This window comes from Schistocerca nitens, chromosome 1 (genome assembly GCF_023898315.1).
Source record: "Schistocerca nitens isolate TAMUIC-IGC-003100 chromosome 1, iqSchNite1.1, whole genome shotgun sequence".
Taxonomy (NCBI): Eukaryota; Metazoa; Arthropoda; class Insecta; order Orthoptera; family Acrididae; genus Schistocerca; species Schistocerca nitens.
The window spans coordinates 341,317,758-341,333,545 of NC_064614.1; the positions used below are offsets into that span (position 1 = coordinate 341,317,758).

Here is a 15,788-nt window from a genome sequence, read left to right on the forward strand (position 1 = left end):
TTCTTTCATTAGTCGTTCACAAGTGTTCGAAGAAGCATGGTACCTGGATATATAGATCGGAGAAATGTTTCTAGCTTGTAACATACGTGTCCATATAGCAGATCGAAACTGTGATCCATTGTCGGAAATTACTTTCAATACATGCCCTACATGGAATAAAAAATGTTTTACAAATGTATTCGAAACAGATTTAGCAGTAGCTTTGCGTAACGGAGTGAAGGTAACAAATTTCGAAGTGAGTTCAACAGCAACAAAGATGTAGCAAAAGCCTCTATTAGTTCTGGGAAGCGGACCAAAAATGTCTACAGGTACAATGGGATGTTTTGGAGGAATATGTGAAGTCTACAGGTACAATGGGATGTTTTGGAGGAATATGTGAAGTCGTGTCTGACTTAGCTTTCTGGCAGATTTTACATGACACTAAAACTCGTCGAATACGTTTCTCCATGTTGGCAAAATAACAGTTCTGTCTCAGTATAAGAAAACATTTTCTGGCTCCGTAATGTGCGTAACTTAAGGGGCTCCGGAACGCACTATACTTGCAATGTTAAAATAACGCTTATAAATTACATCTTTCCTCACAAAGTATTTGAGGTAGGGAGTTGAACTTTTTACAGATTATTTATTGGAATATGGGCTACAACTTAACACAGGGATTTTACAAAATTTTACTTCAGTTATTAAAGATGATTTTTTTTCAATTGTAATGAAAATTCACAACATTTTTTTGCAATTTTTTATTTATATATTCAAAAATATACAGTTTTTTGGAAAAAGGCTGTGTTAAATTATGCAGAAGGTACTGTGTAACATTTACTGAAAGTTTGAAACAAATATGTTTGGAAGATCCTTAGAAAACACGTAATTAGTATGAGAAAATAAAAGTTTTGGGAATCGAGCGACAAAGATTGGATTAACTTTTTAGTGCATTCCAGGTCCATAGGATGGATTATCTTCATCCTATGCAAACTCCTCCTCCAGCTTCCTCTTGATCCTCCTCCTGTTTACTCTTGCTTGTATTACTAGACTCTTTACAGCCCTGTCTGCAGCCCGAAGGCGTTTCTTGTCTAAAGCAAGCATCGCTCGTACCATGTTAGAACCTATCTTCATTCCCATATTTCTAAACACCTTGCACCTTACAATGTTGCCATCATTGAAAGTCGCAACAGCATCATACACACCAAAGTGAAGTGTTTCTATTCCAACAAATACAGTCTTGGGGATTCTCGACCATATAACACTATTTACACTTTCATTTGGGTTTTGAGTTTTTCCGTGAATACACTTTTTCAACAGTTCAGGTGCTGCTAAGTCTCTGAAAATCGGTTTTATCACCCCCATTATTGCATGAGGCAGACCATGCTTATGAGTGTACACTTCACCAGTTAGCAATCCTTTGTTATATTTACACCAACTGTCTTCTGCTTTGGGACAAAAGCTATGTTGGGGATTTTCATCGGTTGAAGAAGTATGAAAAAAAGAGCCCAAACAGCCTTCTTCATTTCGTCGACACTTTGTGTATTTTGCCTAATAGCCATTCCATAATAGTTCTGTATTTTGTCAATTACACTGTCAGTTAACCTTCCCTTCCCATCCAACCCTTTACCATCACTGAGTTTTTGTTTTTTGTACGAAGCTTTCAGTCGCCGAAGTCTTGTTCCCATTCGCTTCTGTACGTGTCCAATACACTCAAATTTCTGCACTACAACATCATCACCATAGGGCTTCAGTCCTTGAACATGTTTGAAACTTTTAGAATCACCGTCACCAAGGTAATTAACATATCGCACTTTATCACACGCCTCAGAACGCTGGAATATACTGGCAACACCAGCCACTTCCATTCCTTCACTACTGCCACTATAGTTAGCTTTGCAATTATTTTCATGTGTACCTTTATATTTTTGTGGACATCTACAATACTTTGATATTACTGCTCCATCTAAAACTTTCCCTGTATACATACTGGTGGCAGATACTACACCATGAAGAGATGTGTGTCCCCGTTTATGCCAGGTACCATCGAACGCTGCAGTCAAATCTCTGTTACCATTATTTTCCATTACTGCCTCTTCCACAGCGTTCTTCATAGATTCTATACAGACATCCTCTACTTTAGACCCTATTAATTTATTATAGGTCGTAAACTTGGTTGGGGGATTTGGAAGATTCATGATGCCACAGAAAATTGCACCTGCAGTAGCACCCTCACCAACTGAACGCAAGGAATAAACAAATCTAATGTTGTGTTCGTAGATTTTGCTACCATTTTCTTCAGTTGCAGTTACTGCAACACTGATCCAAAAGGTGGTCATGTATGAACACTTATCACATTTCAGTTGTATTTCACTAGCAAGTCCCACGTGCTTTATTATGGAGAGTTCCAGACCAACTTCACTACAATGAATACATCTTACACAGTTTGAAAAAATTCCTTTGAGAACCGACATATCAAATATTTCATTCACATCCGATTCGCCCATAAAACATTCATAGTTTTCACTCATTGAACCAAGCTTCTTCTGTGAAGTATTTTCTTTCCCACTTTGACTGCTATGGGCAGGTGTACTTGAGAGGTTAGGTTCACTCACTTGGTTATCGTCTTTATTGTTTACAGTAATAACACATACCTTTGGCTTTCCAACATTTCTCCTTTTCTTAAAAGCCTTCAGAAGATTTCTAATAACTTTACTTTTACTCATTATTATACTTCAACAAAACAGAGACTCAAGAAACAGAATTAATTGCAAATATTTTCGAGATAACGACAGAGTAAATAAACATGAAACAATCGACAATCACACCAGCGATATATATTGAACCATCACAGGTTAGCCACAACACATACTTTATCTCACATCACTAAAATGTACCTGATGAACACGGACGTTTATAATAACACCATTTGACAGCAGTTTAACAGCGCCACAGTGGGTCACGCCCATGTAGAACACATTTCAAAAAAAATTTAAAAATAGTTGTAGTCTTCGGAATTGAATAAATTATATATCTATTAAAAGGTAATATAGTCTGCAGATTCAGAAAACGCAAAAAAGTAAAAATTGAACTTTTCATGATTTTGAGCCTTTCCGGAGCCCCTTAAATGAGTATACCAAATTAATTTATTAACAAGCTCGTCAGGAATACATAATAACCAATTGTTGCTGTCAGGTTGAGAGCGGCGAAACAGAATACTATTGCGTACAGTGTAATGGTTTCTAATGGTAACATTATTCCTATCTTGCCAAAGGCGTTTAATTTCTTTCCATACGTTGTCTTTACTCTGCTCTTGTGCTATGTCTCGTAATGACGACGAAATGAAATTTTCAAATGCAACTTGTTGAATATACATGACGCTGAAATTTGCTTTGCAGAAGTTGGTTGCGATGTCTTGCTGATTGTTGCTGAGAGAACGGGATAGTGCGTCTGCTACAATATTTTGTGCACCGGGAATGTGAACAATTGTAAAATTAAATTCCTGTAAATAAAGTTTCCATCTGCTTAATCTGTCGTATGTAAATTTAGCGGAAAGTAAAAACTGTATAGCTCTTTGATCTGTGTAAACGGTCGTATGTCTTCCATAAGGAAATGCCGAAATCTCGTAAATGCCCATACAACACATAATGTTTCAAGTTCTGTGACAGAATAATTGCGTTCAGCAGGTGACAGAATGCGACTCGCAAAGGCGATGTTTTTAATTACTGTAGTACCATCTTCTTCAACTTCCTGAAAAATGTGTACGCCTAAAGCAGTGTTAGAACTGTCGGTGGCAATGGAAAATTTTCTAGTAAGATCTGGATGTGATAAAAGTGGTGCATTCAACAAAGCTTCTTTCAGATTCACAAATTCAGAATGTGCTTGGCTATCCCAGGACCAAATAGTGTTTTTACCCGTCAATTGACATAATCTAGGGGTGTCTAAAGTAGAGTAATGAATAAATTTACGAAAAAAGTTAATTAAACCCAAAAAGCTGCGTAGTTGTTTCTTCGACGTAGGAACAGTAATGTCACGTAAAGCTTGAAGTTTTTCCGGGTCAGGCGCAATGCCTTCTGCTGAAATTACATGTCCAAGAAATTTTATAGAAGTTTTGCCAACGTGCGATTTGCTAAGATTAACTGTGAGTCCTTGTGCACGAAAAGTTCGTAACAGTTGTTCAAGAATCAGATTGTGTTCAGACCAGTTAGCTTCTGCAATAAGAATGTCGTCTACATACGTTGTGATTCTGTCTTTTAATTCTGTCGGAAGTATAGTATTCAATCCGCGAATAAATGCTGCTGAAGAAATAGTTAAACCGAACGGTAATTTACAAAATTGATAACAGTCACCAAAACAGAGAAAAGCCGTGTACTTTCTGCAGTCCGGATGGAGCTGAATTTGCCAAAATCCAGATTTCAAATCTAATGTGGAATAAATAGCAGTACCATGAAATTTCTGTAGAAGTTCTTCTAATGTCTGTGGGCGATCTGTTTCATTAATAATAATGTCATTGATGTGACGCGAATCAAGTACGAGGCGAAGTGAACCGTCCTTTTTTTTACAATATGGAGCGGGTTTATGTACGGACTAACTGCCGGTTCAATAATTTCTTGGTCAAGCATAGCTTGCAATTCTTTCTTAACTTCTTCTCTGTGAATATACGGAAACAATGTTTGGCTTTAAATGTGTCGTGCTGTTTAACTTGAAATTTATACATAAAAACGGACATAGTACCAGGAACGTTGTCAAAAACTGGAGCTTGCTGTAAAAGAATTTTGCATAGTTGCGTGCGTTCGTCGTCTGTATTTGCACTGCTCGGTTTAGCTTTATCAGAAATCATTTGTATAACGTCATAGTCGGCTTCGACTGGAGTATTCTAGTTGTGTACGTACGTATCTGTGAACAATGTGGAATGACAGTCTATGTTACGTGAGGCGGAAATGACCTCTGTACGATTGTTTGTTCTTCTGCAGATAAAGAGTGCTGAAATTCTAAAGCCAGTTGTACATTTTCATCCTTTAACATTAAATAGGAATTTTGAAAGTTAATAATTGCGTCGTGTTGTACCAGAAAATTCGTACCTAAAATAACGTCTGTTGTCAATAAGGAAACAATCCAAAAATTTGAGTGAAATGTATGACCTGCAATACAAAATGATAAACGTGTCTGTAATTTTACATCTACTCCTTTACCAGATACTGCTCCTTTTACTTTAATTTTGCCTAATGGTAGCGTAGGATAGGTATTCTCTTTGTTACATTCGTTGAAAGTTTCCTCATTTATAACTGACATAGGTGATCCAGAATCGATTACTGCTGAAAATTTGGATGATCCAATCTTTACTTCAATGACAGGGTGTGAAACGGTTTTTTGAATAACTGGCCTTTCCTGCAAAAGAGTGTCTCGGATGTCGTCAAAAGTAATAACATTTTCGTGAACAAAATTCTCTGTGTCAAAAGTATTGCTTGCGTTGCTGGAAGATGCAACCTGTACTGTATCTAGTCAAATTCTATCCGACGTGCTATTATTTGCGGGAGGATGCTGTGGCATTTCGACTATTTGTACTGTTCTGTTATTTCGTCCTGATGCATTAGGTTCGGGATGATACCGACTGTCTGGTTCATTCATGATAATCTGTTGTTGCGGATGATTTTGCTGCTGGTAAGACCGACTGCCCGCACCATGAACCATGGACCTTGCCGTTGGTGGGGAGGCTTGCGTGCCTCAGCGATACAGATAGCCGTACCGTAGGTGCAACCACAACGGAGGGGTATCTGTTGAGAGGCCAGACAAACGTGTGGTTCCTGAATAGGGGCAGCAGCCTTTTCAGTAGTTGCAAGGGCAACAGTCTGGATGATCGACTGATGTGGCCTTGTAACAATAACCAAAACGGCCTTGCTGTGCTGGTACTGCGAACGGCTGAAAGCAAGGGGAAACTACAGCCGTAATTTTTACCGAGGGCATGCAGCTTTACTGTATGATTAAATGATGATGGCGTCCTCTTGGGTAAAATATTCCTGAGGTGAAATAGTCCCCCATTCGGATCTCCGGGCGGGGACTACTCAAGAGGATGTCGTTATCAGGAGAAAGAAAACTGGCGTTCTACGGATCGGAGCGTGGAATGTCAGATCCCTTAATCGGGCAGGTAGGTTAGAAAATTTAAGAAGGGAAATGGATAGGTTGAAGTTAGATATAGTGGGAATTAGTGAAGTTCGGTGGCAGGAGGAACAAGACCTCTGGTCAGGTGACTACAGGGTTATAAACACAAAATCAAATAGGGGTAATGCAGGAGTAGGTTTAATAATGAATAGGAAAATAGGAATGCGGGTAAGCTACTACAAACAGCATAGTGAACGCATTATTGTGGCCAAGATAGATACGAAGCCCACTCCTACTACAGTATTACAAATTTATATGCCAACTAACTCTGCAGATGACGAAGAAATTGAAGAAATGTATGATGAAATAAAAGAAATTATTCAGATTGTGAAGGGAGACGAAAATTTAATAGTCATGGGTGACTGGAATTCGAGTGTAGGAAAAGGGAGAGAAGGAAACATAGTAGGTGAATATGGATTGGGGCTAAGAAATGAAAGAGGAAGCCGCCTGGTAGAATTTTGCACAGAGCACAACATAATCATAGCTAACACTTGGTTTAAGAATCATGAAAGAAGGTTGTATACATGGAAGAACCCTGGAGATACTAAAAGGTATCAGATAGATTATATAATGGTAAGACAGAGATTTAGGAGCCAGGTTTTAAATTGTAAGACATTTCCAGGGGCAGATGTGGACTCTGACCACAATCTATTGGTTATGACCTGCAAAAAGGTGGGAATTTAAGGAGATGGGACCTGGATAAACTGAAAGAACCAGAGGTTGTACAGAGTTTCGGGGAGAGCATAAGGGAACAATTGACAGGAATTGGGGAAAGATCTACAGAAGAAGAAGAATGGGTAGCTTTGAGGGATGAAGTAGCGAAGGCAGCAGAGGATCAAGTAGGTAAAAAGACGAGGGCTAGTAGAAATCCTTGGGTAACAGAAGAAATATTGAATTTAATTGATGAAAGGAGAAAATATAAAAATGCAGTAAATGAAGCAGGCAAAAAGGAATACAAACGTCTCAAAAATGAGATCGACAGGAAGTGCAAAATGGCTAAGCAGGGATGGCTAGAGGACAAATGTAAGGATGTAGAGGCCTATCTCACTAGGGGTAAGATAGATACTGCCTACAGGAAAATTAAAGAGACCTTTGGAGATAAGAGAACCACTTGTATGAACATCAAGAGCTCAGATGGAAACCCAGTTCTAATTAAATAAGGGAAAGCAGAAAGGTGGAAGGAGTATATAGAGGGTCTATACAAGGGCGATGTACTTGAGGACAATTTTATGGAAATGGAAGAGGATGTAGATGAAGATGAAATGGGAGATATGATACTGCGTGAAGAGTTTGACAGAGCACTGAAAGACCTGAGTCGAAACAAGGCCCCCGGAGTAGACAACATTCCACTGGAACTACTGACGACCTTGGGAGAGCCAGTCCTGACAAAACTTTTCCATCTGGTGAGCAAGATGTATGAAACAGTCGAAATACCCTCAGACTTCAAGAAGAATATAATAATTCCAATCCCAAAGAAAGCAGGTGTTGACAGATGTGAAAATTACCGAACTATCAGTTTAATAAGTCACAGCTACAAAATACTAACACGAATTCTTTACAGACGAATGGAAAAACTAGTAGAAGCCAACCTCGGGGAAGATCAGTTTGGATTCCGTAGAAACACTGGAACACGTGAGGCAATACTGACCTTACGACTTATCTTAGAAGAAAGATTAAGGAAAGGCAAACCTACGTTTCTAGCATTTGTAGACTTAGAGAAAGCTTTTGACAATGTTGACTGGAATACTCTCTTTCAAATTCTAAAGGTGGCAGGGGTAAAATACATGGAGCGAAAGGCTATTTACAATTTGTACAGAAAGCAGATGGCAGTTATAAGAGTCGAGGGGTATGAAAGGGAAGCAGTGGTTGGGAAGGGAGTAAGACAGGGTTGTAGCCTCTCCCTGATGTTGTTCAATCTGTATATTGAGCAAGCAGTAAAGAAAACAAAAGAAAAATTCGGAGTAGGAATTAAAGTCCAGGGAGAAGAAATAAAAACTTTGAGGTTCGCCGATGACATTGTAATTCTGTCAGAGACAGCAAAGGACTTGGAAGAGCAGTTGAATGGAATGGACAGTGTCTTGAAAGGAGGATATAAGATGAACATCAACAAAAGCAAAACAAGGATAATGGAATGTAGTCTAATTAAGTCGGGTGATGCTGAGGGAATTAGATTAGGAAATGAGATACTTAAAGTAGTAAAGGAGTTTTGCTATTTGGGGAGCAAAATAACTGATGATGGTCGAAGTAGAGAGGATATAAAATGTAGACTGGCAATTGCAAGGAAAGCGTTTCTGAAGAAGAGAAATTTGTTAACATCGAGTATAGATTTAAGTGTCAGGAAGTCATTTCTGAAAGTATTTGTATGGAGTGTAGCCATGTATGGAAGTGAAACATGGACGATAAATAGTTTGGACAAGAAGAGAATAGAAGCTTTCGAAATGTGGTGCTACAGAAGAATGCTGAAGATTAGATGGGTGGATCACATAACTAATGAGGAAGTATTGAATAGGATTGTGGAGGAGAGGAGTTTGTGGCACAACTTGACCAGAAGAAGGGATCGGTTCATAGGACATGTTCTGAGGCATCAGGGGATCACAAATTTAGTATTGGAGGGCAGCGTGGAGGGTAAAAATCGTAGAGGGAGACCAAGAGATGAATACACTAAACAGATTCAGAAGGATGTAGGTTGCAGTAGGTACTGGGAGATGAAGAAGCTTGCACAGGATAGAGAAGCATGGAGAGCTGCATCAAACCAGTCTCAGGACTGAAGACCACAACAACAACAACAAGACCAACTGTTAAACGTACGCTGAAAACTGTGCTCATTACTTTTACGTCTGTCATGATAGTCATTTCTATACGGTGCATTGCGATATGAGTTGAAATGGTGTGTTTTCCGTACGTAGTTATTTCTTTGTTGCTGTGCGTTACTATTTGGCGGAGCCGATGCTATACGTGCAAGCGGCGAAACATTAAAGCTTGGTTGACCTTGCACATTACATTGTTGGTTAGGTATGCTAACCAGCTGGTTTTGTTGCTGTTGTTGGGAAAAACCTCTATTGTTACCAAAATGTGGTTCCTGTTGCTGATAATTTTGACGATACTGATAATTAAAATTTTGTCTGTTATTAAAGTTCTGGTGGTTGTCGTTCCTGAAGCGTCTATTAGCTTTGCTATTGAAATAGCGTGGCTGATCGTAATTGCTGTATCCTTGTTGACCTTGGTGAAAATTTTGTTTATGAAGGAATAATCTGATTGCTGAACTTCCAAAAGCTGTAACAGATCTCTGAATGCCGAAATATTTTCTTTCTGCTGACCCGTTAAAAGTGACTCTCTGAATGATCGTGGTAATTTAGAAATACATAATTGAATAAGTGCAGATTCACTGTATGGTTCACTTAAGTACTGGTTTTGTTGGACCATGTGTTCAAAAAATTGCGTGACAGTGGAAAAATTTGAGTTCTCATAATTCGGTAAACTAATTAATTGATCCTTGATTCCGCGCTGTGTCGTCTTCGACCAATACGCTGACAGAAAAGCATTCTGAAATTCTTCTACCGAATAGCATTGTCTCGCGATCGGTCTCATACGAGTTGCCGGTTCGCCTTCCAAAAAACTGCAAATAAATTTAACCCTTTAATGCATACTGTAGCTGATAAGCTACAGACCTCATTTCTTCGATTTATTCCATATGGAGAAACATTTTCGATCAAATTCGTTATGTAGCTAAGTGTATACACTCCGCTGCAGTTTCTAGTAGTTCTTCATAGTGATCATAGATGGCAGGACGAGCTGAAGCAGTTCGACAGTGAGCTGTGTGGACATACTGCCAAGTGTGTGTTTTGGCGGAAAGTTGAGGTGTGTTTTTGGTGTTTGTGCACTGATTTCTGGGTTTGAAAATTACTTTTTCATTTTGAAAACGTAAGTAGATATGGTGTAAACAGTTAATTCGAGTGTCTTTGCGATAGATTTGAAATGAGGCCTGTTTTTGTGTATGTAGCTTATCAGCTACATTTTTCATTTACTGCATTTCAGGCGCTGACGTAAAAATGTCTCGAAAGAGTCAAGAAGAAATGCTTATGGAATGGTTAGAGATTCCACTAAGCAGTGATGACGATCTTGAGTGTTTCTCTGACGATTCCATTCAAGATGAGACATATGTTGCTCCAGAATCTGTTGATTGTAATAGTGACAGTAGTGACGAAGAAAGTCAAGTACCAGTAACTAGGACTGAAGATGTTTCTGGAACAAGACAATCTGATGTTATAATGAAGGAATCGACGTCACAGTTGTCTGATAATGCTCTGAAACTGCCATGCAGCAGCAAAAATGTTACCAAAAACAGCAGGAGTGTGGTTTGGAAAGATAAACAGTTGATTATTCCCGAACTGCAGTCAAAATTTCATGGCAATACTTCGTTACCAGAAGAAGTAATAAACTTAAATACTCCATACCAATTCTTCAAACATATATTTCCATCTAAATTGTTTGATCTAATTGTCAAGAGTCTCATAGATACAGTGTGCAGTGTAATCCTGATAGACCAATAGATTTATCCTGTGATGACATAAAAAAATTTATAGGCATCTGTCTCGTAATGTCAATAGTTCATGTACCTAATACGAGGGATTACTGGGGAGAAGTTACTGGTACTCATCTGATCAAGACAACAATGACAGTGAATCAGTATGAGCAAATACGTAAGTTTCTTCACTTCAATGACAACAGTGCAATGATACCCAGGGGTGAAAAAGGTCATGATAGACTCTTCAAGATAAGACCCATAATAGAATTGATGAGATCTCGGTTTCAAACAATACCTGTTGAGGAGTATGTTTCTGTTGATGAACAGATATGTTCAACAAAGGCTAGAAGTTATTTGAAACAATACATGCCAAACAAGCCTCATAAATATGGATACAAATTATTTGTTATTAGTGGCATATCTGGTTATGCCCACGATTTTGAGATTTTCACTGGAGATGAAAATGAACCAGAAAAAAGAGTGACTGGGGTGGAAGACTTGGGAGCAAGTGCAAATGTTGTAGTTCGACTCAGTAGGATACTACCAAGAAATATGAACCACAAACTGTACTGTGACAATTATTACACAAGTCTGCCACTGCTTGTATGGTTACATAAACAAGGAATTTACTCACTTGGGACAGTCAGAAGAAACAGAGTGCCAGACTGCAAGCTCCCTTCAGAAGCTGAGCTGAAGAAAATGGCATGAGGTGCATCAGTAGAGCGCGTCGCAACAGTGGATGGTGTCGACATATCAAATGTAGTGTGGAAAGATAACAAGAGTGTGATGTTGCTTTCTACACTTGCTGGACAGCAGCCTATTCATGAAGCAGGGAGGTATGACAAAAAACAAAGTCAAGAATAACAATACCTTGTCCACAAATAATTAAGCTCTACAATAAACATACGGGAGGTGTTGACCTTCTTGACAGCATAATGGGTCGACATAAAATTCTTGTGAAAAGTTGAAAATGGTATATAAGATTGTTTTACCATCTCCTGGACATGGGAGTAGTCAATTCCTGGCTGTTGTATAGGAGAGTAGCAGAAACCAAAGGGATTAGGAGAACTATGAAACTCTCCGAATTTCGAATGGAAATTGCTCACTGTTTGTGTCGCTCAGGTCAAACTTCAGCAAAACGTGGAAGGCCAAGTAATGAACTCGAAAACCAAATACAAGCTAAGAAGACAAAGGGGCCCACAGCACATGTACCTCCACAAGATGTAAGGCTGGATCAAGTAGGTCACCTGCCTTCGTACTTGCAAGTGAGACAGAGGTGCAAAATGCCAGGATGCAAGGGATTTTCCTGGGTTCAGTGTAATAAATGTGCAGTTGCATTGTCTTTGCACAAACAAAAGAACTGTTTTCAAACTTTTCATGTAAAGTGATTATCACATGCTTGGGTACAAACCTGTTGGAACTAGATACCTTATTGTTCATATATAAAAGTGTATAAAATATACAATAAATGCTCAATATTTACAACATTAATGTCCTATTTATTATTTTAGGATTTTTCCCTTCCTATACAAAGTATTTAATCATAATCAACAATTAAATTACGAGAGATTTGGTCAAAATTGAGGGAGCAAAATAAGCACATTTATTGTGGCTCGTAAGGCGTTAACTCAAAATGTAGCTGATCAGCTACAAAGCGATTTTCAACAATAGTGCTTTGTTAATTTAATTTAAAAAATTTTTCAATATTTTTTTCGAAATGTAGGCACTATAAACTAAACATGGTAATTTTTACAGCTTGAAATAAAAATCATGCATTTAAGGGTTAAGTTTTTGTGTTACAGGCAAATTCGGTGAAAAGCAAAGCTAAATTGTTGTATCCAATCAAATGGGTGAATCTGTGTTCTGTCATTTTTAAATACCTTAAATTTTCTCACGGATAGAAAGTGCTTGTAATCAAAATTATCGTCTCTGTATGTCTTAGCAGGTTCAGGATTGTATGATAATCTGTTTGTCTGTGACTGTTCGGAATCTAACTCACGTACTCTTTGTAAATTACCTAAATTATACTGGCTGTGTGAGTCTGACAAATGTTCGCAGAGTGGCGTATGCTGTGATGTGTTAAAGGCTGAAATATTTTTCATGTCCGTCACCTCTTGCTGTAAAGAGGGCAATTTTCTACGTAATGTATTACTGGACGAACCTATCTCACTGATCGTCTGCTGTAAATTTTGGAATTCGGGTGTTTGATTAAACGAAACAGGTGACGTATCGTCTGATTTGGTGTCATTCTTACTTTCGATAACGTCAACACGACTGGCCAATTCATCATATTTTTCAGTCAGTGCTTTTACCTGATCATCGTTTTTAGTATCACAAGCATTAATTTGTTTTTGTATTTCATGTGTGGTTTTGTTCAATTTTTTAACATCTGCTTTGATGGCATCGGGATCCTGTATTAGTTCTAATTGTTCAAGTCTGTCAGTCACTGTCTGAAAGTCTACTGTGTGTGTGTCTGTTTTTGTTTTAAGATCAGAGATTTCATCATGTAATTCGGTGTTCAACTGTTTGATAGTATTAATTTCGTCTGATACACAGCAATATTGTTGTCTACGTATGTTTTTGCTTTCGTAAACAATTTACGCTTATCTTCCTGTCTCTGTGCAGTAATTGTTTCCATGACTTGTTGCTTTACTGTATTCTGTTCCTGTATAAATTTACGGTAACGCATTTCACTGTTTTGTAGGTGGTGATTAAAACGTTCGTCAATTTGGCCGTTCTGTTGGTCAAATTTCGTGTCTGCTTTTGCATCCAGTGTACGTGAAAGTTCTGCTGACATTAATTTAAACTCGTCGCGTAACTGTGTTGCGTTTTCAGAGGATTGTTTAGCGACTGCACTAATTTCATCTCTAAGTAATTTCGTTGTAGCTGCTTGCGTATTCCTTAATTCTTGAGCAACAGATCTAATTTCTTCACTACTGCTCCTAGCACAAGCCTTAATTTCCTCGCGTAATTGTTCTTTAGTATCATGACATTGCGCGGCAATGGCTGTAATCTGTTCACTAAGTTGTTTGAAATTGTTATCTTGCTTATCATTCGATTGTTTGGAATTGTTATCTAGTTTTTCATTAAGTTGTTTGTAATTGTTGTCTTGTTTTTCATTGTTTTCGTTAAGTTGTTGTTTGAGATTTTCATTAAGTTGTAGCAATAATGACATAACTTGATCCATGCCAATATTACCTACTCTATTCTCTGTGCTGTTTGATGGCGTACCTGCAATTGTCACGTTTTGTGTAACCATTTGGCCATTCTGTGATTCTCGGAAAGGTTTGCCAATCGGGTGTGCACTGTGGGTCACTACCTGTGAATCAAATAAATCTGACGTATTTTGACTACATTGTTCATCTTCGTGAAAAAAATTTATCTGTTCACAATTCAAATTTTGCAAACCGGGTGTGTCAAACTGGGCAGCGTCCATTGTATCGGAACGTGCCGCGTCATCAATTGTTAAATTTACTGTGGACATAATTGAATTTATTTGCCCATCATTAGGATTTGACTCAATACTAGTGATCGGCAGGCACTGATTATCTGTAATTAGGGGATTATCATTATTACACTGAGTGTCGCAAGTATTATCGGTCAAATTATTCGAGTCCGCTATTTCACTCATTGCACATCGCGATGTATTGTTAATAGTTTTTCGCGGCATTTTCTCACAAATCGAAACTAAGCAAAAAAATGAAACAAAGGCAAAGCAAAAATGGAACAAACACAATTACAACAAAGAGCAATAAATTGCCGATAATCTGTGAAACAAAGAGTGACAAATTAGTAAATGCGTTGCGCCAGATGCAAACTACATTTAAGTAAATAAGAGCAGATATATGACTACTTCTCAGAGTTTCACAAAGAAATACGATCCTGGCCGGTTGTCGCCAAGTGTAACCTCCCCACAAAATTTAATAAATAATAATAATAATAATATGATTCTAATTTTTGTGTAACCTCAGAACAAAATTGGTTCCCATTTATAACCTCCCTACAGAAATTCATTCACATTTAACCTCCACACAAAATTTGTTTCCCATTTAATGTACCCACAAAATTCTTTTCTCATTTAATGTAAGCTCGAAACAGAAAAATTCCCAAACCTCGTAATAAAAAATAAATTCAGTAACGTGGTAAATTTTGGACGACAGCGGTGCTGCGTCATGGCCCTGTAAGATCATTCCGAATAAAAAGCAAAAATTCTTACCTCAATAAAGTCGCCAACTATCTGCTCTTACAATAACTTTTTCCGGCACAGCTCTGTGCAATGCTGGCCGATAAATTTGTCATTTATGAAAGGAAGCAACTGATTTTTCTTTTGCAACAATCGGAATTATCATGAATTGGAGAAATTAGTAAATTCTTTAAATTGAAATGAATGCTTGTTGGAAATTACTTTGTATGACAAAGATTATTATTAGGACATTTTTAAAAGATTTATATGGGAGTTCACATAACATTACTAGATATGCGCGACGCTGCTTTTTACCTTATACAATAATACTCAGGCTCCGGCATCGCTGCACCGCGACCGGCCCAGCCAACATGATACACTATACCACACCAGAGCAGACTCCAGACCAGACACAAGGGCATTTCCCGCGGAAGGCAAAATTTTGCTTTCGACTCTCAGTCCGGCAGATAATTTTAATCTGCCAAGAAATTGCTATTTCAGAATGTTAAGAGTTTAAAAGGAAGGAAGGAGCTTTAGGGTGTAACATCCAGTCGATGGCGACGACTTCATTAGAGACGGAGAACAAGGGAATTTGCGGAAAATTTAAATCGGGATGGACGAACATATGCGTCCAGTGTTTTACCACTTCGTTCGCTATGCTGATACTTCAAATAAACTGATGAACTGTAACAACCACATGAACAGTACATGTTCAGTATTGTTTCTTATTGTAATCAATGTTTTTATTCTTGTTTTATTTATATCTTAGTAAATGATACGATAATTTTCCATACAGTTACTTCACTTACATGGATATTTTAAATATGAGAAAATTAAGGAATTTTATTTTGTAAAGGCCTCATATATATGATTCTTGGTGTGTTGAGAGAGGCTCCATCCCTAATATGGCCGTCCGAAACAAGCTAATACACAAATTATGTTCAC

The 15,788-nt window shown here is 38.0% G+C and overlaps 1 protein-coding gene across 1 annotated transcript; it reads left to right on the plus strand.

Moving 5' to 3' along the window:
- The first annotated feature begins 10,732 nt into the window (after positions 1-10,732).
- LOC126247567 (piggyBac transposable element-derived protein 4-like) lies at positions 10,733-11,368 on the plus strand. The gene has a single exon (XM_049948495.1). The coding sequence runs from the start codon at positions 10,733-10,735 to the stop codon at positions 11,366-11,368; it is 636 nt and encodes a 211-aa protein (XP_049804452.1).
- The last annotated feature ends 4,420 nt before the right edge of the window (positions 11,369-15,788 follow it).

What these genes read in the sequence shown, in the direction of transcription:
- LOC126247567 (XM_049948495.1), top strand. Translation starts at nt 10,733, where the DNA reads ATGTCAATAGTTCATGTACCTAATACGAGGGATTACTGGGGAGAAGTT.